This window comes from Coturnix japonica, chromosome Z, assembly GCF_001577835.2.
Source record: "Coturnix japonica isolate 7356 chromosome Z, Coturnix japonica 2.1, whole genome shotgun sequence".
Classification (NCBI taxonomy): Eukaryota; Metazoa; Chordata; class Aves; order Galliformes; family Phasianidae; genus Coturnix; species Coturnix japonica.
The window spans coordinates 31,339,314-31,363,172 of record NC_029547.1 but is presented as its reverse complement, the minus strand read 5'-3'; the positions used below and the strand labels follow the sequence as shown (position 1 = coordinate 31,363,172).

General features: G+C 41.8%; 1 protein-coding gene across 2 annotated transcripts in view; it reads right to left on the bottom strand.

Annotated features, from left to right (window-relative positions):
• Positions 1-3,993: 3,993 nt before the first annotated feature.
• The window catches only part of MAMDC2 (MAM domain containing 2), a 60,910-nt gene continuing 41,044 nt past the window's right edge, over positions 3,994-23,859 (bottom strand). The window contains exons 8-14 of one of the 2 annotated variants that reach the window (XM_015849145.2): positions 22,465-22,611; positions 21,356-21,621; positions 10,742-10,835; positions 8,959-9,111; positions 6,353-6,612; positions 5,243-5,327; positions 3,994-4,928 (exon numbers count right to left, since the gene is read on the bottom strand). In XM_015849145.2, coding sequence (XP_015704631.1) covers positions 4,867-4,928; positions 5,243-5,327; positions 6,353-6,612; positions 8,959-9,111; positions 10,742-10,835; positions 21,356-21,621; positions 22,465-22,611 — 1,067 coding nt within the window. In that variant the 3' untranslated portion in view covers positions 3,994-4,866. Of the gene's footprint in view, positions 4,929-5,242; positions 5,328-6,352; positions 6,613-8,958; positions 9,112-10,741; positions 10,836-21,355; positions 21,622-22,464; positions 22,612-23,859 lie in introns of those variants that run through there. The other variant, XM_015849147.2, reaches the window with a different exon arrangement.

The following is a 23,859-nucleotide window of genomic DNA, read 5'->3' as shown; positions in this document are numbered from 1 at the left end:
TGGCGGGCGGCAGGGAGGGGATGGGGCACGCGCGCTGCAGCGAGAGGATCGCTCATTGGCTGGCTCGGCCGCACGGGGGCTCCCGCACGGCGCAGGGCCGGTGCCCATTGGCTGGGGGACTAGGGGCCGGCCCGAGGGCGGGCGTTGCGCTCCTGCCCTCAAAGGGGGACGTGAGGCGCCGCACGCTGCGGGTCGCGCTGGGCGCGTGTGGGCAGCGCGTGTGGGCAGCTTGGGCCGAGTTAAGTACCGGCTCCCGTCCGGTACCGCGGGTGTTGGGCCGGCACAGACGAAGCGGCCGCACGGAGTCGGCGAACCCCGCTCTCGCCTTATCGGCCGCGATCTCTTGTCTGTCGCCGCCTGCTGCCGCTGCCGGGCGGTGTGAGGTGTGAGGTGCTGCCCGCGGCCGTGCCGCCAGGTGGCAGCTGCAGGCCGGGCCCGGAGGCGGCCTCTGAGTGACGGCGGAGGGGCTCGGGCTGGGCGGGATCCTCTCGTTCTCTCGCTACCGCGTTTGGTTCGATCGCATTTTCAATTTAATAAAATGCCTGGGTAATATTTATTTATTTATTTTACGCGCGATAGTTTTGTGTTGAGGAAGGCGATGCAGAGGATGGGTGGTGGCGGCCTGCTGTTGTGTGTGATAATGGCAGCTGTCCCGAGGGCTGCCCGCGGTGCCTTGATGCTCCTTGCCCTTTCCATGTGCCTCGTCCCACAGGGAGCCGGGGGCTGGTGAGTACTGATGGAGGCAGAGATGGCAAAGTGCTTCTGTGGTACCAGGAGCCTGCCCGTAACTATCGCTGTTTGACAGAAAATTTACATGGGAAGCAACGTGACAGCAGAGTGAACCAGGATCTGGTGGGAGGATTAGCATGCAGATGCTGTGAGGCCACCTGTGGCTCAAGCACGTCTGTAATACTCTGCAAATGCTGAAGCTGCGTCTGTTAAGATACAGGCCTATAGAATTTTTGAGCTTCAAAGGATCGTAAGAGGCCCATCTAGTCCAACTGGCCTGTACCAGGAACACCTGCAGCTCAGTCAGGGTGCTCAGAGCACCATCCAGCCTGACCTTCAACGACTGCAGGGAAGAGGCTTCTGCTGCATCTCTGGGCAACCTGTTCCAGTGCCTTACCACTCTTTGTAAAAAACAACTTCTTAATAACCAATCTGAATCTCCTCTCTTTTAGTTTGAAACCATTTTTTTCTTGTCCTGTCACAACAGACCTTGCTAAAGTGTCTGTCCTTTCTTATAGGCCCCCTTTGGATACTGAAGGCTTCTATCAGATCTCCCCATAGCCTTCTCTACAAGATGCTCTGTATGACTGAATGTAGCCAAACTGGGACCAATGAGGAAAAACTTTGTTGATGCAGTTTGTTTCCCTCAGAGAAGAGGTGGAGAGAAAGCAGAAAGGGAGTGAGAAAGTTATTTAGAATACAGGGGAAGGAGCTGGGGAGAGGAGGAAAGAAGTTGGGATCAGCTGAAGAGTGAATTATCTTCAGCAACAATACGACTCTCTTTCAGATCCATGTCCAAGACAAAAGAACAGCAGTGTGTGCTAGTAATATCTGTGTATGGAAGGATAGTGAAAATATTTGTGTTTCATTTGTGAGATAGCAGCTTTGTAATTCTTTTTAATAAAAGTAATTCCTAAGGAACTAAAGAAATTAGAAATAGAAGCTTGGAAGGGACCAAAAGGGAGCTTCTATTCAACAACTTGAGTTTGAGAGAGAAAGTGGGGGAGGTGGACCTGGTCCTGCAGAGTCGGGGCTGCAGGATGTTTTACCATACGAGCGTCACAATGCAGGCAAAGCAAGAAATTGAATCATTATGAGAGCTGACAGGGAGTTTGCAGAACCAGCTGCATGATGCTTTTGTGAGACATCATGAATTATAGTTAAAAGCTGCTGGCTTGTTGGAGAAGAAGATGGTGAATGACTGTGGCAGTCCAACTAGAGAGCAGGAGATGCTTGGAAGGGAATTAGCTTGCCATTAAACAGTGGAGGAAATGGAACAAATAAAATCAAGATATGATGGCAAAGCTGCCCTTCATCTTTGTCCTCCTGTTAAAACAGGATATCAGTATGAGGATAGGCAACCCATAGTGCTAGTAGCTGGCCAAGCTGCAGGAAAATACGTGTGAAGAGTTTCCTCAGACTGTCAGACACCATTCTGTCAGTACCATTCTGAAGCAACCTGGGGCAGTGGGAACACCCAGAGGAGAAACAGTCATTGTGAACTTAAAGATTAGGGAATTATAGTCCCCACCCGCTCACCACGTAATTCCCATGTTGCCAGTTAGGAAGCCAAACAGCAAATTGAGGCTCATAGTCAATTATCAGAAATTAAATGCAAAAATGGATCCTTTAACTGCAGCTGTACCAAACATGGCTGATTTAATTGCTGCCATTCAGAAGCAAGACCATGAATTTCAGACCACTACTGATATCAAAGATATGTTTTTCATAGTTCCTTTCAGAGAAACAGACTGGGATTGTTTTTCCTGCTTCTAGGATACTGCCACTCACACTTAGAAAGCACAGCATTGCAAGAAATACCCAAGAAAAGGTACAATCCCCATCTCCAGAGGCCACATTTTGGTGGAAGGGTGATAGATAGACTCTCACTCAGATCCTGATTCTCCAGCATCTTACAGTCTCTGGCACTGATGAAGTGGGGGAAATGGCTGGCGCAAATCAGTATAGCCTTGCTAATTGGGCTTGTGCTCTTGATAGTTGGCATAGCTGTTGTTCAATGTATGATCACTCGGCTACTTTCTTTCATCTCTCTTTACTCCTTCAGTCAAGAACTTGACTCAACAACTTGAGTTCAGGAGAGAAGGTGGGGGAGGTGGAGCGGGTCCTGCTGAGGCATCTCTTACTCCCTGCCAACCAGGGAGTGCCTTATTTGGGGAATTCCAAAGATTTACCTTCCCTGCAACCCACTGAGTGGGGCTGGAGGAACCTTTTGACTCATGTATCACCCTACCAGAGGAGCATGCTGTCTCTGTGGTTTTACCTTACAAGGCAGTCCTTTAGCAGCAGTGTTTGTCTTGAGCATGTTCTCACACTCACTCCTGAGCTGTGTTAAGGTCCAAACTAATAAAATGCCAGTTATTTAGCATTCAGTTTGTGCTGTTTTATTAAAGCCTCGTGATTATAAACCTGTGTTTACGTTAGGTTTATTTTGGTGTGATACAGTACTCTCCAGAATGCAGTTTGATTTGCATTAATATAAATCTAGAGTAACAGTGATATTCTCTGTTGTTTTTCTGTATTTCCATTGGTGCAACTGGGATCAGATTCTGGTGCTCTTTTTAAAGTAAGGATAATAACAAAATGTTAACTAATGGAAAACATTTAAAGAGTATAGAAGAGTATTGTGCAAGAGGGTATTAAAAGACCTTTTCCTCTGCTTTGAGGACAACTTCAGTTCCACTGCAGCACAACTCTGCAATTACAGCAATCTAATATAAGCTTTCTAGTGTCTGGGGTGCTTCAGCAGCTTCTGAAGTTCTCATAGCTGTTCCTATGGATTGTGCCACAACTGGGCTCAAAGCAATTACTTGTGGGTTCTCCAGTTGCTCTTGGAAGAAACGTTCAGACAGTAAGTAGGCTGAGCGCATAACAGTCCCAGAACTGGTCTTTGCCCTTCTGTGCTCCCTGTACAGTTACTGCTGCAACAGAGAGTACACAAAAATGGATCCAGGGCAGAAATCAGGTGTGGGGGGGATTTTGTATTTGGACACATCCTCTGTTCTGAATGGATCAAAGGCTATTTATTTCCATTATTCAGGGTGCCCACCTTGCAGAAAGAGCTTGAATGTTTGAATGGCTTCTATGGGTCAGTACAGGAGCTTCCTGTCATAGATCAAACCATTTTCCATGTTACACAACCCACGCTCTTCCCTTTTTCACATTCACAACAACAAATGCAGGTTGATATATTAATAATTAACTAAGTTGTTCTTCATTGCACCAATAACTAAAGTCTGAAGCAGGCAATTTTCAAAGTTATATTTTATTAGGAAGTTTTAATATTTTCAAAACAAACTTCGAACACAAATATTTAAAAAGTCCTCAAAATTAACAACTTGAGTGAATTTGATATCTACTTAATACAATTGCAAGGCACTGTGGTTGGGTAAAGTGTGAGTACATTCTTTGTGAGTGTACGAACTGTTTTATTTGGCAGTAGGTTACGCTGATTTATACTGAAACACGAGAAGTGAGCTTCTTATTGCTAAAGATGACAAATATATTTCTTACAATAAAAGAATACAAAAACACAAAAATTACCAGCAAAGTGTTAAGAGTTTCCCAGAGAGAATTGTCTTATGAATAATTGCACTTAGCCTGTAGGATATTAGTAGTATCTAATAGTATTTTCTTTATTCTCTTTAAGTATTTATTCTTTCCTTAACATAAAGCCATTCTGTACCCAACACAAAACATTCACTGAATGCAGATTTAAGATAACACAATATTAGATTTTAATTGTGCACCTTTGCTTTCCCCTTTTTTCCTATATACCAGAAAGATTTACACATACACACGCACGCACACACACACACACAAAAAAAGCACTAAAATACTGTGTTGAATGATCTGTGCAAAACGGGAAGCCTTGATATATAATTGATAACCTCATGCAAAAGAGAAAAAAAAAATAAACATTATAAAACAGTCTAAGAAGCCCTGAGTCGATAATTTCATTGCGAAGGCGAGGAACGCGAGTGCTCTGAGTTTCTCCTACACTTGGGTGAGTATCCGAATGAGTCCAGTCTTCACTTAAAGCACATTTTAAAACAGGCCGTTGTGCAGTTTCTCACATAAAAGCTTCCTATGCATCCCACTCCTTTCAGCAGACTGTATTTAATACTCAATTTCATTTAAGCTGTCTGGATAGCCTGATGAGAACTGAATTTCTTCCACTTCTAGAATACAAAAAAGGGGAACTAGTGTAAATGCCAGTATTTTTTAATATATAAGTCAGAATGTAATTACTGTGTTAGACTTAAATGGAACTCCCACACAGCTTTTAAAAAGTGCTACAAGATTTTTACTAGACCAAACTCTGAAGAATGGTTTCACATGTTCATAAAAATTCTACATGAACAGCAACACGACAATAAATGCAGATCCATTCAGAGGGGCTTCAAGGAACAACATATCGCCCGTCTAAGTGCAACGAAACACCACGCGACTTGCTAGATGTCTCCTAAGAAAAGCAAAGTAAGCTTAAACTTACCTAAACAGGGTCCTGCTTGGAACAGAACATCATCAATAGCTGTGTCACTTCTCATCGACACCCCACGGATTGCTTCAAAAATAATCTGTAAAGATAAGACATAACTTCTGATGAATACCCCACCTAGAAGGAACGACTAAAAGAACAATCCCTCCCCCCTAAGACCATGCAGTCTGTTCGGGGATCTAGTGAGTGCTGAAAGCCTGGCTCTTGGGAGAACACCTCCATCCTCCATTACTGGACTAACTTCCTTGGTCACAGACTTTGGATATGTCTGAAGGAAACAGATTTGTTCTCACAGTTCAGTACGATACTTCTTTATTATGAACTACTGGTAATCTACTCCAGTGATGTAATATGCCTGTTTTCCTTTTCACCTGAAACATACTGTCATGTGTTACTCAACTGAAAGCCAGGAGAGAAAAACAAACAAACAAACAAACAAAAACCAACAACATTCTGTTGTGATTCATCATTACTGATGAAGCTAAACTTGCTTTCAATGAAAGTTTAGTAGTCTTCTGCCCAGCGCTGTTTCAGTCAGTATCAGTTCAGCTCTCTTTGCATCATTCCTTGCCTGTTGTGCCACTCTAAAAGACCGTGCTGCAAGATGCAGCCTGTTTATCACAGCTTAGTGACAGCATCAAATTTAGACAAGGATTTAGACTGTGGAGGGGAAAAAAATTGCACAAGTGATCTAAATACAGTCTACCACTACTGAGAAGAAGTGATGGAAAAACAACACTTAAATCATTTTAAAAAGTAACTCTGAGATAAGGAATTAATTAGTGCTTCATTTAACTCCAGGACCAGGCTTCCCAGAGAGGTGGCTGAAGCCCCGAGTCACTTCAAGAAGGCCTCTGGATAAAGCTGACAGTAACATCCCTTAACTTCTGTTATCCCTGAACTGGTCATGCAGTTGGAATCAGTGATCTTCATCAGTTTGTTCTGTTCTGTCCTCTTGTTTTCTATCCCAAAATCATGCATTACTTCAGCTTGTTCAGATGTCCATTCATTCAATGCTGTCTACTTTTTTATTATACAACTCAAAACCTGGATTCTAGTGCACAGTTCAGCTTTACCTTCCATTTTGTGTTTGTTTATTCTTACCTGGTAGTTTCTAACACTTTCATATTCTATCACTGCCCTTAGCCACGAGATGCTTTGTTCCCCCGTCCTCCTCCACAAAGGAATCTCTTCATCATCACCTTCTCTTTTTAGATAAACACTTAATAATCCAGTCCCGGCTCCATACATGTGATAGAAAAATGTCAAGCATTGTTTTCCAGAGGTCCCTCTCAGTGATCTTGAAACTAGGTATGCTCTCTGTCCATAGACCATGTTGGATGCCTCTATATACATGTAGTATCCTTAAAAAGACACACAATCAAATATTAGTAAAGAAGAACACATTCTGTTAACCCACTAATTAGCTCCATGTGCTCATTACACAAAAACCCATGACTGAAATTTCTGAGAAGGAAAACTATGTGATAAACTATCTGCTGTACTTGTGTGCTGCAGTACCTGCAATACTGTAATAGTTGTGTATTGCAGTAATTAAAATGTTTGTGAATGCTAGTATAAGAACACTAAAAAAAACCCATCTGTTTTATATCCATCGAAATATACAACATCAGAAAGCAATGCAAAGTAAGAACACAAACCATTTTGTTCTGAAACCAGCAATATGCTTGTTAAGGCTAGGTGTAGGAACCAGTGCTATTAACAAAGCAAATGAACTGATGTACCTCTTTTAAATCACATTTGACATCAGTAATATTTTCCTTCTGTCATCAAGATGCAAAGACATGAGTGAGTAAAACTGGATCACCTAGAATCCACAAATGAGTGAGAAACTGTCACCAATCCTGATCTCTCGAAAAATTAGTCATTAATTGCTGGCAGATAACTTATTCCCCCTGCCTCTCTGAGATCCATCATTTAGTGATTTCCAAGTAAGGAAAGATCCAAGCTGAGATGTACCATAAGACTGAGAAACACCCCCACGTCCCACCTGCTGCACATGGCAGCTGTTTTGCTTGAGATGGACCCCAGGAGGGAGGAGAATCATGAGGACCAGTGAAGCAGGAGGAAGACTGAGAACTGCAAGAGCAGGCAGTAGGTCTGTCTCAGGATCCTGAAAGCCCTGTTACCTAAACAAACCCATGCTGAAGTCATCCTCTAGGCAGAGCTGTAGTTTGGTGGTCTGCAGCACTAGAGAAAAAGGGTGAAAAGGGTGAGTATCTGCAGCTGTAGATCTGTAAAGAAAAGACCATTTGCTGCTGTGTGTTGGAGATTTCCCTAGGTTATTTATTCTAAACCTAGTGCAAGTAGCTCCATGAATTTTGATACTAACTATGCTTGAGAGATATCTGAGTCAAAAATCAACACCAACAGCTCATACTGTATCATAGTAGAGTATCTTGCCTTTAGTTTTAAGGCCTGAATCATGTTATTAACTGTTGGAAAGACTATTTTTGGTGAATTTGAATCCACATATTTCTACAGCACATTCCACTGCAAATTCATTATATAAGGAATAAATGTTTATGTTGCTGTAAACACATTTTCCTGTCACAGGCCAAGCTTAAAAGATTCTCTTGGTTCACCAAGAATATAAACTATCAGTCTCCAATCTCACAATGCTTAGTAAATAATATAATGAAGTGAAAATGGGTCTGAAGTCAGTTTCTGCCTGAGAAATTAAGAAATAGGTTAATGTCATTCTGCAAGAATCTGTTTTAATGTGTTGCTGCTGTAAGGAGATGGATATTGCCTTTGGAAATAGGAGATAAGAGAAAGAATGGTATTACCTAGGGAATATCCACAGGGGGGAAAAAAAATGCAAGCCTGGACATTAAATCACTTTACAGAACTGAGTTTTAGTCATCTACAGAAATAGGGAGATCAGAAATAGGGCATAACTCTTATCGATTAGGCTTGCACAGGGCAAGATTTCAGATGCACAGTTGAAATAACTACCACTGGATGTGATTTACACTCAGTCACAGCTGACAGAGTAATAGTAGTTCTTGGTAGCATTTTGCACAGGTCAACTGCTTTAATAGCCCAGCTAAAATTTTTTACAGATTGGGCTGATAGCCACAGTGAGTAGTGAGTCAGTTTGTCTGCCACTGACTTTGTTCCTTGCTGAATGAATATTTTCTCTCCCAGAGGAGGGCAAATGCAAGGCACCCTGAGTCTTCTGAAACACACATAAGCATCTGAAGTTTACAAGCCTTAGGGTAGCTTCATCTTACACCAGAGCCAGTAAAAGCATTGCTGAGGTGTTCTTCTGCAGGAGCACAAATACCCAGCACAGTAATGCAATTTGTATTTAGCAAAAGTCACTGGGTATGACAGCTGGGGGGGGGAAACTTGGATGCAGTTTCCTGTGAGCTCACTCATACTGATGGGGTCTTCATTCACTTGAGTCCTTCAGAAAGCAAAAGGGCACAGTACAAAGAGTGAAGTGGGGTGATAGAACAGATTTTTAAGATAAAGGGCCTGTGGGACTGCTCCTGTATTACCCATATTTTCTCCTCAGTTCAACTAGTCAGGTGCTCAAGAAGAAGAGCTGAGTTTTACCTACTTGTTTTCATTTTGCTTTAGGGAATATTCACATAAGCTTAAGGTTCCTGTGTTCTAATCTCAAAGTATTTTGATTAATTCTTAATCTCTGTTCAGAAAGTTCAATGTGAAGCTTAACTCACCTACCCCGGTAGTGTGGTCCCCCTTTGGTCCAGTGTAAGAGGTGGGAGTCGGACCCCGACTCCTTTGCCAGCTCCCACGACCTTTCTTCTTCTGGGTAAACACACACTCATCCTTTTCAAAAGTACACTCACCAGGAGAGGGTGGCAAGAGATCTATAACGAGATGTTATTGTTTAAAACTGCAAATATATTAGACAGATGTATGGAGAGATGACACAAACAATGCATTGCTTCTGCTGAGATCACTTCTGTTTACCTAGCAACAGATTAGTCACAAGCCTACAAAGTCAGTTCCAAACTGAAATACAGGATTTAATTTCATTTTCTTCACAGCTCTGGGGAAATCTGTGCCTCAGTCTGGCTCACTAACATCTACTAATATCCTTTCAAACACCTCATACAGTTTACTGTAGCTCTTCCTCCAAAAGGGCTCTACCAGCCTCATTTCCTTCTCTCCTGTGGTACTGAAGGCAGTTTAATGAGCTCCAGTATGTGTCACATGTATTAACAGATCCTACCACAGAAAGAGCTTTCTGCGACCTGAAATCAACCGCCACACTGAGCCCTGCTGTATTGCCCTGGCATCCAATTCCACCATCACATGCAACAGACTGCAGAGCTGTAATTACGAGAGTATTTTCAGGGTTACAGCCCCATTAGACGATGTAGAAGAAAGTATGACAAGAATTCCAGTACTTGCCAGTATGATAATAAAGAAGTTTCTGCCAGCTGTTCTGCTACAACTTGAATCAGTGCTTCAGGAGCAGGCACCGGGAGCTGCCTTCCCTCTTGGAGAAGAGGGAGTGTTCACACCTTACATGCTAAGGGTGGGTTTTGTTTTTGTTGCCACCAGTGACAAGTGCCAGCATAACTATGCCTCTAAATATCAGTTTTGCACCTTCGGTTCATTTACAGCTTCCTTAGGGACTACAGAGACACAAAATAGGCAACTGTTGGATATACTTTAGAAAAAAGTTATGTAGCTTTGTACGTGTGACTTGTCCTTCCCCACTGATGGCACTCACTATTTGGATGTGTGAATCCAATCAGAACAGGTCATAAATTAGTTATTACGCCATGGCAGTCTAAGTGGCACGGTCAGTCTGTCTTATCACCATTTCAAAGGCAGGGCTGTGAATGGGACTACGGACTGTGCCTGTTTCATCAGAAATGCTTCCAAATTAGGATACAATCGCTGCATTATCAAACCTCAAAAAGACCCAGAAGAGGGAGTGCGAGTGAGTTCAGAGGGGTTACCCAGCGCATGTCAAAGGGTAAAGACTTGCTCAGAAGCAATGAATTCCTCCCACTGAGGGTGGAGAGCTGGACTCCTCTTATCTGTGCTCATTACAGAGCTTCAGCTCAGATAAGGGACGGACTGTATCTTGGCCTCATACAACCGTATTTCTGGGCAAAAGGAACAGTGTTGTGTTTTGAAACGTGCACTTTTGTGTGCATTCCTGGTCTCCTTATGCAACTAAAAACTGCTTTCCTGTCAGTCTGACTGCTTTTTATAAAGTGGTATGCTCTTGAAGGTGTGAACCCTTGTATACAGCTGCACTGAAGGCAGTGAAGTTAATTAGGAGGTAACAAAATCTGGTCCTCCCTATGATACAACAAAAATTGGATTAATGCAATTCCTACTGAAAAACAAGCAACAACAAAAAACAGTGAAATGAAGCCAGCTGTAGGAAAGGCTTGGAAAATGATGGCATGAGATAATGTTCTTATTAAAAAGGGGATAAAGTAAGAGCAGTAGGACAACAAATACACATGGTCTTACCAGCAGCCTGGCAGCTTCCCAGGCTCAATGATATATCATCCAGTGCCACAAGTCCACAGTCCCAGAAGCTCTTACACCAACTCACAAAGACAACCTGCAATAATGAACAAAAAATTCATGCATCTCCAACAAAAGCTGGCACTGTTTAAAGTCTGCAAAATTATCTTTTTTTTTTTTTTTTTTGTTTTTTTTTTTTTTTTTCCAAAAAATGCTTTAATGATTTAATATTGACAGTACAGAAATGATGTATTAACTTTGACTTGGCACTTACTAGTAGTGCCTAGACGACCGACACATAAAATCCAGTGGATTTTAGATGTTTTCATTAAATAGAAAGTGTTTTCCCATTTTTTATAGCCAAATGATATATTTCTGTGAATGGTTGACATCTTACTCGGAATGTGACTATTTTTTAAAGCATGTCAAAGGATGACTCACTAAAGTTGTTTGTTTTTTTTATTGTTATGTCTCCAACATAACAGCATTAACAGCTCAAGGTCCTCAGCCATCCTGTCCTTATAACCAGGAGGTGTTACCCAGGGAAAGACTAATTTCAAAGAGTAATGCGGAGTGATGGCCAATTGGGATGGCCCAGGCAAACTGCAAGTAAAGAACACCAGGAAATGAGGTGAAACTACTGCACAAAACGGGATTCTTAAGCAATGATACAAGGCCACAGTATCATAAAGCAGAAGGCTGAAAAAGCTAAGCATCACTCACAGTGTTTATCTGGGTTTTGTGAAGATTAAGACTGGTATCCAAGATGTTTTATTTGACTACACATTAATTCTGCCATGGAAAATACAAGTCACTCACAGGATGGCAAAGTAAAATGCAGAGAAACCACTAAAACTGTAAGATTCCCAGCTGCTTTTCTCCCAGGGGTAACATAGAGCTGTTCAAATTACACAAGACACAATAAGGTTTATTTTGTGAAAATACTGCTAACAGTTTTCTTTGCCTAAATACTGCAAACCATCTGTCTGGCCATTGAGGTTATGACCATAATTTGGGTGGAGATTTTCAGACCAATTCCTTTGTGATGAGGTCTGTGCTAGTGACTGACGACAGATGAATGTCCACTCCAATATCTTAACACTCTGGAACAACTGTAAACATCCCAGCTACCTTACCTGAGGTTGAATGATGATTGACAGTTTCATGCTGATGGAAAAAGACTGTACTTTATGCATTACCTGATATGTCCTCTATTAGCAAGGTTGGTAAACACCTTCAATATAGTCATTACACAAGATTTTTATAGACTGCTTTGCTTAACTGTATTTATTTACCTATCTACTTATGAAACAGCCATTGAAGAGTGTGTGAGCTATGCTGCCCTGCACAGAGCAATCTTTAAAACACCATTTTACATTCAATGCTACCAATGCCTGTAATGAGGATTATCTATCCTGCAAACTGTTACAAGTATGGACTTCTGGACGGCCCCAGCACAGCACACACAGCTGCTCTGTGTAATGGCCTCGGAGGGATCCCATGTGCTTTTCTGCAGATCTGCACTCCCTGTCTTAAGGTTGAATATGTCAAAGATCATCACCTAATTTGTCAAATCACTCTCAAGAAACAGGCATAATTTGTTAAAAATAACATGGTAGCATCTTGTGGAATAAAGAATACAATAATTATTTACGTCGAGAGGACGTCATTCAACAGACTATTAATAAACGCATTATGGTGAACACTGTATTAAACTAAAGACATATTGAAGTCCTAAACCCAAGGATCTTCAGAAAACCACACATGAAAGGGTGAGGTCAGTCTTCGTTTGTGAAACAACATTTCCACACTGTGGAATCATGTTCTGACTGATGTTTTCCTATTGACATCACTGGGAGCAGGATCAAGTTCTTTAATCTTAAATTGCAATAATTTGTTCCATACAAGGTATGTAATTACCCGCTGGATCCTGCAAAAAGAGCTCCATTTGTAACGCATCACAACAATAACTTGCGCTATCACAGGCCACTGAATGTATATCCTTTGCATGAGGCACCAGTTTGCTTCAGTGATAGGTGTGAACTTGCTTGGTTTTGTCATCCACAGCATTAGCATCACTAGTTCTTTGCTTTCTTTTTGTGGTCCTGGGTGACACGCTGCCATGAGAAGACTCCGTAACTGCGCAGGGGTGACAAGGAGGAATGAGTGCTTGGGCATGCAGCATTTCCAGTATGAGCAACAGCGTTATGTACTAACGTTGCTCATTGTGCACTTCGCTGATTTTGCTGTTATGTTCTCAATTTAGGTTTAGGCAATGATGAAGAAAATATTTTTCTTGAAAGATCAGATCTATTTTTGTCTTGAATGTCTTTTTGTTTGTTGGTTTGGTTTTTTTTAATCTTTCTTTCTTTCTTAAACATCTGTTTCGGTGCATGTGAGCTTTACACCCCAAAATGTTATCAACTCATTTCACTCAGCCGCTCACTTTCACCCCACTCACTTTCACCCCATGTAATGTTTCTAAATCTGATCATGTGAGCGTCTTATGGTCCTTTACATTTGCTCATTTTACACTACAATATTTCCTAGGTCAGTTCTTCCAAAAATAATCATTCATGAAGTTATCTCATACCTTGGAGAAGAGAATAAGGGGATCTTTGTGCTCCACTCATGCCTCTTTTCATAAAAAAAAAAAGACAACTGAACAATGTACTGGCTGTTTCATGATGTAACAAATCTTTCTGGACTTGCACGCTATCTTGGAGGCTAAATTAAAAACATTATCAATGCAGGCAGTTGTTGCTAGTGTTACTGAGAAAATAAAACACGTTTTCCTCTGATGTCATTTTCTTGTTCCAGAAAGAAGACGCAGCCAGGCTATTGGGAAGTTTCCTTCCAAATGATTGCCTTGATTTCTGGAGGCTGGTCTGTTTATTTTGCAGTGCTGGCATGCACAATCAAAAGTATCAGTGATCAATTCTTACAATTTATCCTGGACTGTATGAGTAAGGAGTAACACCAAATGAGAACATCAGCAAGTTTTCACTTCTTTTATGCCACATTGTTAGGTCGTGCCTCAGACACAGAGTTAGGTGGAAAGGATTCCCAGCCCTCACCTGCATCTCCACAAGTTGATGCGAGCTGAATGTATGCACGTGAAATGAACGTTCTTTCAGCAGAGAATAAGAAAGAGTAGGGCATGCAAATAAAAAAGTACAAAAGAGAAAACTGGGCAATATATAAAAAGAGGGTTGGAGGGAGCTGGCCTGAGAAGAAGACAAAAGGATAAATGATGCTCTCAGATCCCTTCTTTTTATCCCAAGATAGTATAGCTGTTGCTCAATCATAAAACCAGTCCAGCTGAAATATATATTTTTTAAAAAAAGATAAGCTGGGACAACAGCCAAATCCAGTGTCTGAAAAACAACTCGAGCCTCTGCAGGAAATTAATTTACCCGACTTTATCCTGCTGAACATTCCTATGCTTAAACTACATACAGTTTATCCGTATAGATACAAAACTCATTCTGTCAGTTGGACACTTATTTAGATTCACTCAAAATCCAGGAGATAAGCAATTATAATGATGTTTTGGTTGACTGAGTCGGTTTTTGTGAGGAGCAACTGCTGTAGCTTCCTCAGAGTGACACAAAACCCTGCATTATGGAATTCAAAAACAATCTGAGCATCCAAAACAAAAGTGTGACATGACACAAAGAAGCAGTCAAGATGTTTTCACAAAACAGTGAGTCTAACTCCTCAGTCATTTATAGTACTGCACAGCTATACAAGCACTCAACCAGTCCTGGCAGATGGAATCAGTGCATCATGCTGATTTCCCCAGGGCTGTTTCATACAAATGTTATCAGTGTAGCCCAAATTATTTTTAACTAGTCTGATTAAACTAGATTTTAAATGGCTTGTTTCTATTTGTCTTAAACAGATACAGACTTATTTATCAGTAGCGGAAATATGCTACTAAGCCAGAGTTAGAATGTCTGCAACCTCCTGTGCCATTTTAAATGAACTGATTTAAAACAGCGGTTGCCATGCAAGTTCAGTTTCTTGCCATGTAAATAACATTAGTATCTATCATTTCTCCAGTGGGAAAAATAACAGATCATGAAAATATCTACATACATAACAGAATAACATTGGCAATAAGATTGTCATTTGAACTAACATGTTTTAAAGCCTTTTCTATCCAAAGCAAATGGTTTGCAGGAATACACATACACCTGACAGAATAGGCTAAGGCCAAGGAGTTAATGCTACACCTATTTCATGTCCAGTAGAGAGATTTGCAGAGGAAGAAGTGAAGACTAAGATATCAGCCCTCTTCTATCTTATACATAACTGGAAACCTATGTCCTTCATACTGTTGAGCTAGCCACAGCAATCTAGGAGTTTATGGCATCCTGCATTAGTCATTTACCTATGATTTTGGTGGAGAAACAGAAGACACTAATTTATTAGCAGCAAAGAGAAATCTAGGAATTAATTAATTTCATCAGTACAGATTAAAATTACTACTCATTTCATGAGCATTGCCACAGGTAAAAACAGAGAACAGAGGTGCAAAGACCCTCTTATCATGGCACAAGAAGGAGGAGAATGAGGTGATAATGGATGTTTAGGGAAAACAGTGCAAGAAATAAATCCACCCTAAAGACATCTGTACCTTGCTATAATCTGTTCAGCTCCTAGATGTCTAAACCACTTGCTGAATTGGAGGTCATACTGGTACCACAGTGTTTACTGGTCTCTGCAAGGTGTATTTTCCATGAATTTGCCCAAGTTGCTTAAAAAGTGTTCTTGGCTTTCAAGGCTTCCTGTGGCAAATGATTTCAATGCCTAATGATTCCCTAAAAGTCCTCTTTCATTCATTTGTTTTAAAGCAAATAACTACTGAAGCGCAGCACTCATTCATATGATTCATGTTTTCACAACTGCAATTAAAATTGGTTATGGGTGATGGGTGAAAACGAACAGGTGAACTCACATACAAGGTGACACACACATACAAGATTAAAATACTAATTCACATTCCATGGTGCGTGCAAATATCTCCATGCTGTGCATGGCTCATGTGAATTTGTCTTCCAGTTAGCACTGACCTTTCCTTGCCATGTATGAACTTGGAAAATCAGTTTCAGTTCATTTAATCAGATCAAAAGAATCTACAAATTTCAGAGTCAGATTTTTATGCTGCCTTAATGATATTTATATGACAAGGTATGGCAAGTTTCATTTATCTTAACAGCTGTTAGGAAGATCTCCTGTCTCCCATTTATCTTCTGGGTATTACAGAGTACAAAAACACTTTTTATGGAATGGATCGTGGGTGTGTAAACTAATTCAAACACACAGCATCTCAGATACAAACGAACTGGGATTTTAAATGTCTTCTCACTAGCTTTATACAACATATGTCTTTGCAGTATGTTCGTATATATGCATGCATATCTACAATGTATGTATAAACACTTATTACTTGCTCAGTTGGATCATACCCACCTAACTTTTTCAACACGGTATTTTGAAAGCGTAATACAAGTCTGTTGGCCATCACCAAACTTCCTGCTCACAGAACTCAAGCCAACGCTCCGTGCCAGACTGCAGTTAGCTAACTCCAAAAGAACTTGCAAAAAAACATTACACAAACCAAAGGATGAAAATCTGAGATGTTTTACTGGCCTGATAAAAAAAAAGGAAAAAAAAAAAAGAAAAAAAGCCAACAAAACAAAAAAAAACTACCCACACAATTAAAGTACATCAGACTGATTTTTAAGCTTTGTTTCCAAAGCCTTGGGTGTAATATTTATATTGGGAAGTAAGATGAAGGACACACACATTCAAGTATTTTCTGGGTTTACAAGCATCAGGACTTTTTGGACAAAGCAATGTAACAGCTACCTCACTGACCTTGCTAGCCATTAAGGAGCAGCTAGGAGACTGTTTACTGTTTCCACAGTCACTGAGCCAATCTACAAGTTGCTCCCAGTAACCAAGCAGTTGACCAGCTAAACTACTGTGCGTGCCTACACCTTCTTAAGTCTAGACTTGATGCACCACAGAAAACAAGGTGATATCCACATCAACCACTACATCTACCAGAGAAAAGGTGGTAGCTCCATCTTATTTTAATCCCACCTCACCCCACTGAAAGATTTTTCCCTTGTTATTAACAATCCCAAGATGCAATGATTTCAGCTCAGATTTTCCATTCTGGGTGCTTGCTTCAGGCTTGTTTTGTAAGATTCAAGCCAAAACACTTCCATCATTTCCAAGAATAAGGCTAGGAAAAAAGGCATTATTTTGCCCCTATTTCAAAAATCCTTTGGCTTGGGCACTACTCCACATTGGAGCAGGAGGATGAAAAGTGTAAGGGTTTGGTTTCTGTGCCAGAATTCTGTTTTCATTCAATTCATTACTTTAAATTTAAATTAAATTAAATTAAAAATTTAAAAAAAAAAATCAACCTAAAATTTATAAGAACTTGGACAGGCACGGCAAAGAGAGCGGGACATGGATGTCAGGATCTGAAGCTCGAAAAGGGAACAGGTTTAAAGGCCAGACAAGATGGAGAATGTGAGTGTGGGTTACTGCTTCCCAGACAGGACTGAAAACACAAAGGATTTTATGGGGTACTGTGTCAAAGGCCTTACTAAAGTCCAAATGGATGACATTAGTGGCTCTTCTCTTGTTCACTGATGCAGTTATCACAGAATCACAGAATTATCAAGGTTGGAAAAGACCTAGAAGATCATCTAGTCCAACCATTACCAATACTTACAGGCTAAATCATATTCCTCAGCACCACATCCAACACTCCCATGGTCAGTGACTCCACCACCTCCCTGGGCAGTGCATTCCAATGCCTGACTACCCTTTCCAAGAAGTAATACTTCCTAATGTCCAGCCTGAATCTCCCCTGATGCAGCTTAAAACCATTCCCTCTAGTTCTATCACTGATTACACGAGAGAAGAGGCCAGCCCCCAGCTCACTACAACACCCCTTCAGGAAGTTTTAGAGAGCTATAAGGTCTCCCCTGAGCCTCCCCTTCTCCAGGCTGAACAATCCCAGCTTCCTCAGCCGCTCCTCATAATGCCTGTGCTCCAGACCCCTCACCAGCTTTGTAGCCCTCCTCTGAACGCGTTCCAGGGCCGCAATGTCTTTCTTGCAGTGAGGGGCCCAAAACTGAACACAGTACTCAAGGTACTGTTATGGCAATTAGGTCATAGTTTGCCTGCTGCACTATGGCTTCCAACTCTTCTTGCTTGTTGCCCATGCTGCGTGCATTAGTGTAGACGCACCTCAGCTGAGCCCCTCGTCTTTCTCCTAGTCCCAATACCACTTCCCCAGGCCGATCTCTAGCAGGCCTGGCTTTATCCCCTTCCCCCTTCCTATCTAGTTTAAAGCTCTCTCTACAAGTCCTGCCAGCTCCTGGGCAAGTATCCGTTTCCCTTTTGGAGACAGGCAATTCCCATCAGCCGACCTCAGGCCAGGTGCCAAGTAGACCTCCCCATGATCAAAGAATCCAAAATTTTTGCGTTTGCACCAGCCTCTCAGCCATGCATTTATAAGATGGCTTTTCCTGGTTATCTCAGTGTTTGTCCCTGCCACAAAAGGAATACTGGCAAACACTACTTGTATGCCCGCTCCATCAACTAACTTCCCCAGCCTCCTAAAATCATGTTTTATAATCCTCAGGCTTCTATCAGCAATCCCATTGCTGCCAGCCTGAACTATCAATAAAGGGTAATAATCAGAGGGGTGGATAAGGCTGGGGAGTTTTCTAGAAATATCCCTGACCTGGGCCGCAGGGAGGCAGCACACCTCCCTATGGGTAGGGTCAGGCCGACATATTGGACCCTCTGTTCCTCTCAGAAGAGAGTCGCCCACAACTATTACCCTCCTTTCTTTCTTGGAGGAGGCAGTCTTCAAACGTGGAGCCGACCGCCTCACCTTGGGCAAGCTTGGCGGCAGCACTGCCACGTCATCATCACTCACCTCTCCCTCTGGTTTCAGGGCTTCGTATCTGTTACAGAGAGGGACCAGGGGAACCGAGGAAGGTCGGGGTGGGGGTCGCCTGCGATGCCGGGCTGAGACCCGCTGCCATTCCTCCTCTCCTCTCAAGCTGTCTCTCCCTGCTTGACTATGGTGAGAGAGAGGGTCCATTACTCCCTCAGTCTGCGAAGTGCAATCTCTGCGCCTTTCTCACAGAGAGTCACTCCACCAATCAATCTCCCATTCGCATTCTCTGATTGTCCGCAGCCTAACTACCTCCTCCCTAAGCTCCACCACAAGGTTGAGCTCACACTGCACACAAATCACATCCTTCCCATCCTCTCCTGGCAGCAGCAGGCTGAGGCACTCCTGGCAGCCAGAGACCTGAACCTCCACATCTTGGAGCAGACCTTCTGACTGTGTTGCCACAGTCTTTGCATGGGAAGCCCGTTTCCTGGTGAGGACCATGTTTGAAGCGTTAGCATCAGGTCCTGTCAACAGAAGAGCAAGTTACCTGAGAAAAAGACAAGAGCACTCACCCGTGCTCACACAAGACACAGCCTCCACTCCCACTGCTGCCTTATTGAGTGGGCAGTGCAGCAGCCCTCAAACACTGACTACCTCCAAACTAGGTGCTCAGAACAGCTTTCCACACCTTCTGTGTTGTGTGGGTGGGAACTTTATCCACACAGCAAATAGGTCAAGGTCAATTACCAGTGATAAAGAGCAGGCAGTGTCAGCTCCGCCCCTGGTGAGTCAGGAGCCCTCCCACAAGCTGCCAGCTGCTAGCCCAGGCACAGCACTGCTGCTGGCTCCAAAAAACTCTAAAAAAAGAGCTTTTCTGGTCATTTTTCTTCACTTTTCTTCACTTCAGTTCCTTCCCCAGTGCAGTTTTACCTGCTTGAAGCTGGTCTCTAAAGCAAATGCTTTTATGCTATTATAAAAAGCCAGAAAGTTGGTCTGTCAGTGCTTGCCCTTGGTGAAGGCATACTAATTGTCCTGTATCACCACCCTGTTTCATATGCTTAGCGTAGCTTCCAGAAGTATCTGTTCCATGATCTTCCCCAGCAAGGTAACAGGCTTCAGACTAAACTAAGGCTTCATCCCCTGAAATATGCAGTTATTCTACTAAGAGGTGTCCAAATTATGAAATTCTGAGAACTAGAGTTCTCTAAATCTCCATAGATCTCACCATTTGTCATATCTAAAGAATGAAACCTTAACAGAAGCATTTTGCAGCTTGCTTCTGTGGTAAAGAAGGCTTTCTCATCACAAGATCTGAAGAACCTTCTGCAGGTTTTTGAGAATTGCTGGAGGCCAAAGAACCCCTCTGTTGCAGAGTGTGGTGTTTCTTCTCTTCTGCAAACCTTTGGTCTCAGAAGCAGAGTAGATATTCCTTTGACTTCATTCTTCTCTCCAGTACTGCTCTCCCTATCTAATACTGCCTCCAGGCAGACTAGTAGCTTCAGACATTAAAGCAGCAATTCAAATAAAGGTTTAAAATCTTCCCATCACAACCAAGCTTCTTATTTCTCCAGTATTTTAGATACTTTCATTTCTAGGAAAACATAAAAACAGTTCTTCATAAATCCACATTGGAAAAGATTTCCCCTGTAAATGTCATATGCTAAAATAACCTGCCACCTCCAAGGCTATAAACCACATGTTAACAGCCATGTTCAGCTGTCATCACTACTATATGTTGCGTTACGCCATTCAAGCTACTGAAGCTTTTTAGAAGCAATTAAAAAAAGCCAGAAACAGAAGACAGCAAAAGCATGTTATACACTTGCCCTGTTAACCAGTATTTTCTCATGTTTTTACTTTTTGTTTTCAAGAAAAAAGAGGGAGAGAGAGAAATGTACTTTTCTGCGAATACTTTGGGATGGCACTAGAAGTGACCCTTCTGTCACTAAGGTTTTGGGCAGTTACAATACTCTGAAATTGTTTCTTTCAATAGGGGTAGAAAGGACATTAGGAATTCTGTTATGTTTATGAGTAAACATGAAAAATAAATTAAAAAACATTTATTTTTAATTTAACAGACCGCTGGAGAAAACTACCCAACAGTTATTACTGAATTATAATAGCAATTATAATTACATTTTCAGTGTAAATTTCCTTATGTACACCCTGGACCTGGCCTCCCCAACCAGATACTTAATGTCTACTGCTCTAAGTTACACTGACTTGTGTAGAAAACCAGGATGCTGATGAAAGAAGGATCCGCTTCGCATCCTGACCAGAACTTCAACTAGCACTAAATTTTTAAATTACAGTCTGTAATTCAGTAGGGCAATTGGAATGACATGCAAAACAAGTAAGACAAAAATGCATGAACATAAAGCTCACTTAGAAACCAAGATACCATCAGCTGTCACCCCAGTTCCTCCATGAATACTATGACTGCCCTTCAGGACACAAAGTGTGCTGCTCTGCTTCTGCTACAGGGCCCCTTCACTGGGGCTAATGGAAGCAAGTCTGCAAAGAAGAACACTCCACCACCACACAGCCTAGGGAGCTTTATTTCATGTTGCAGGGGCAGCTCACTCATGTTTACTCCTTGGATAAGAGAGTTCTCAGAAACGAAATAGCAAGGAAAACCTCCATCTACAACAAAGCAAATATGAACAGCTGGATCTTACCTTGCAAGGCATTGGTTTTTTGAAGGAGATTTCAGCTTGAGTCCAAACACCCCTTGGAGAGTCCAAGACAGACCAGATTTTCTCTTGAACGACATGATTCTCCTCAAAAATATAAACAGTAAGGGTGCCGCTCATTTTGAAAAAGCCATACAAAGCGTAATAAAAACGCAGGCAAAACTGCAAGTTTCCTGGCAGGGTTGGGCCATACAGACGTCCAATGTACCCAGGCTGTGATGTAAACTTTGTGTTTGCCAGCAAGTAATAACCTGCAAGACAGTGCAACTAGTGAGTATTTCTAATAAACCATTAGCATAGCTTGTTTGCTGTTAAAGCAGTTTCAATTATTGCAACAGACTTCAGTGGTAGAAAGTTTCTACTGGCAGGAAGAAGTCAGTGAAAGGAAATAAGATTTTTTTCTAAAAACATACTTGCTATTTCAAACTAAACTGGTACGTGAGGAAGTTACTAGAAATAAGCACTCTTCAAATATACGTGGAAATATTCTCTTGCTGGAAGGCCAGCTATTTCAAAGATTCTGCTCTGAGACCAAAGAATAAAGGATGGGACACAGTGCATGTTATGAAATAGGTGACGCTTCATCCTACAGATAATAACCACAAACACTCTATATAAAGGGATGCATGAAAAGCACTACATGAAGTGCAGAAGACATTTTCAGAACTTACTGGCAGCTTTTCACTATGTGGTTTCACTGCGTAAAATATCACATTTTTCCCTTAAAGATGCCAACTGTTCTATACCTGGAAGAGCTGAGAGCCCAGCCCTCCTGGTTGTTAAAATCAGTGCATTATGCTACTACCGTACTTGCCTGCATGTTTTTTTGGACTCATAGAGACTGCAGATCAGGGCAGCTCAGTGACATTACCCTCATTTATGGCCTGCATGGCCTTTTGACCAGTGACTTTGCCTCTTTGCATGCAGGGTCAGGCACAGCCAGAGTGCCAGACAGACTGCAGTGGCAAGCAATTACAGCAAGGCAAGCTAACCAGTGTGCCAGTGATGTTATTGGAAATGTAATGAGAATTTAAACAATGCAGTAACTTTCACATCCAGTTTGACTCTTCTAGTGAAAAGGAGTTCAGATTTACCAAACCCAGTAGTGTGATCTCCTGCTCTATACACATTGCGCTTCACTTTCACTCTGCTCCATCCTGGGACATCCTTGTGATCCTGGTAAAAATTACACATGTCTTCCTCAAAACTGCAGCCTGCATCAGCAGGATTGAAGAGAATTCCTAAAAGATAAATGCATATGTTCTCTTAAAAAGAGTGTGGTACAACGAGCATAAGTACTCAAAGCACAAGTATGCCTTAGTATACTCTGTTTCACCTTTCTCTACAATACAGAAGACAAGAATACATAAAGGACAAGAATACATGCATATGATGAAAAGTCACACCGACCTCAAGGTACCTGTTTTCTTTCACAGGTGGATGTAATTCATTTATATTTTTGCTGGAGGAAAGAAAGAAGAACCTCCCTGACAGTCCCTATAAAATATAAATACATTGCAGACATAAAAAGATTTCTTCTTCAGGACATAATGCACAAAGACATTCAAATATCTGTTTTCATCCTGCTCCTTTATTCAAAAGATATTTGGACAAAATGATTGCGAGCGTGTGCACATGTGCATAGCTGTCAGATTTTCATTTTGGTTCCCAAGGGGATGACTTTCCAACGCAAACATTCAGAATTTTCTTGAACAGCACCTCTCTCAAAACTATTTTGTAGTAATGCATAATGTGTGTGCATATACATGCTTTGAGTATATAAGTCAAATTTTGGGTTGTGTATCACCTCATGGCTATTGACCTCTCCCATTTCAGCTCTACAGCAAAGACCTGAGGACAGCTCTCTCTTGATCTCCACTAAAATGGTACTTTTAAGTAAAAATTCTCTACCTCTTTAGTGCCTCTTCAGCTGATTGCTGCAGGTACTGAGTGAAGGAGGGGACAAATCCAAAGTGACCATGCAACTTTTGGCTAGGTCAGCAGACTGGACCTTGTGAGCACCACTATAGCCGCATACATGGCCCCTCTGCAAGGAAGCTAAGGAGGATGCCTAGGCAGTGGTGAGGGCACAAGTGATCAGCTTCAGGACAAGAAAAATTTTGAGATGCTTTCAGTTCTTCATTCGCAGGTAAGCCAGAAGAACTGTGTGCTAACTAGGTGTCTTTCTCTGCCTACAGAGAAATAGGTAACAGTGCTACCCCTGCATTCATCACCAGAGAAAGTGTACAATGGGAATACTATGTGGCTTGTGAAGCATGAGCACTTATCTTTAGATTCAACCTTTGCTGAGCAAGTATACTACACTTTCCTTCCCTTAAATTACCATTGAGACCCTACTGACTAAAACTTTCAGAAAGTTAAAAAAAAATAGTCATAATAAAATTAATGCTGTAACATACACCCCTGTGGTTCAGTACAAGGAGAATTAAGAATTCTTGCTTTATAACATCTCCACTTAAAGTAATCTG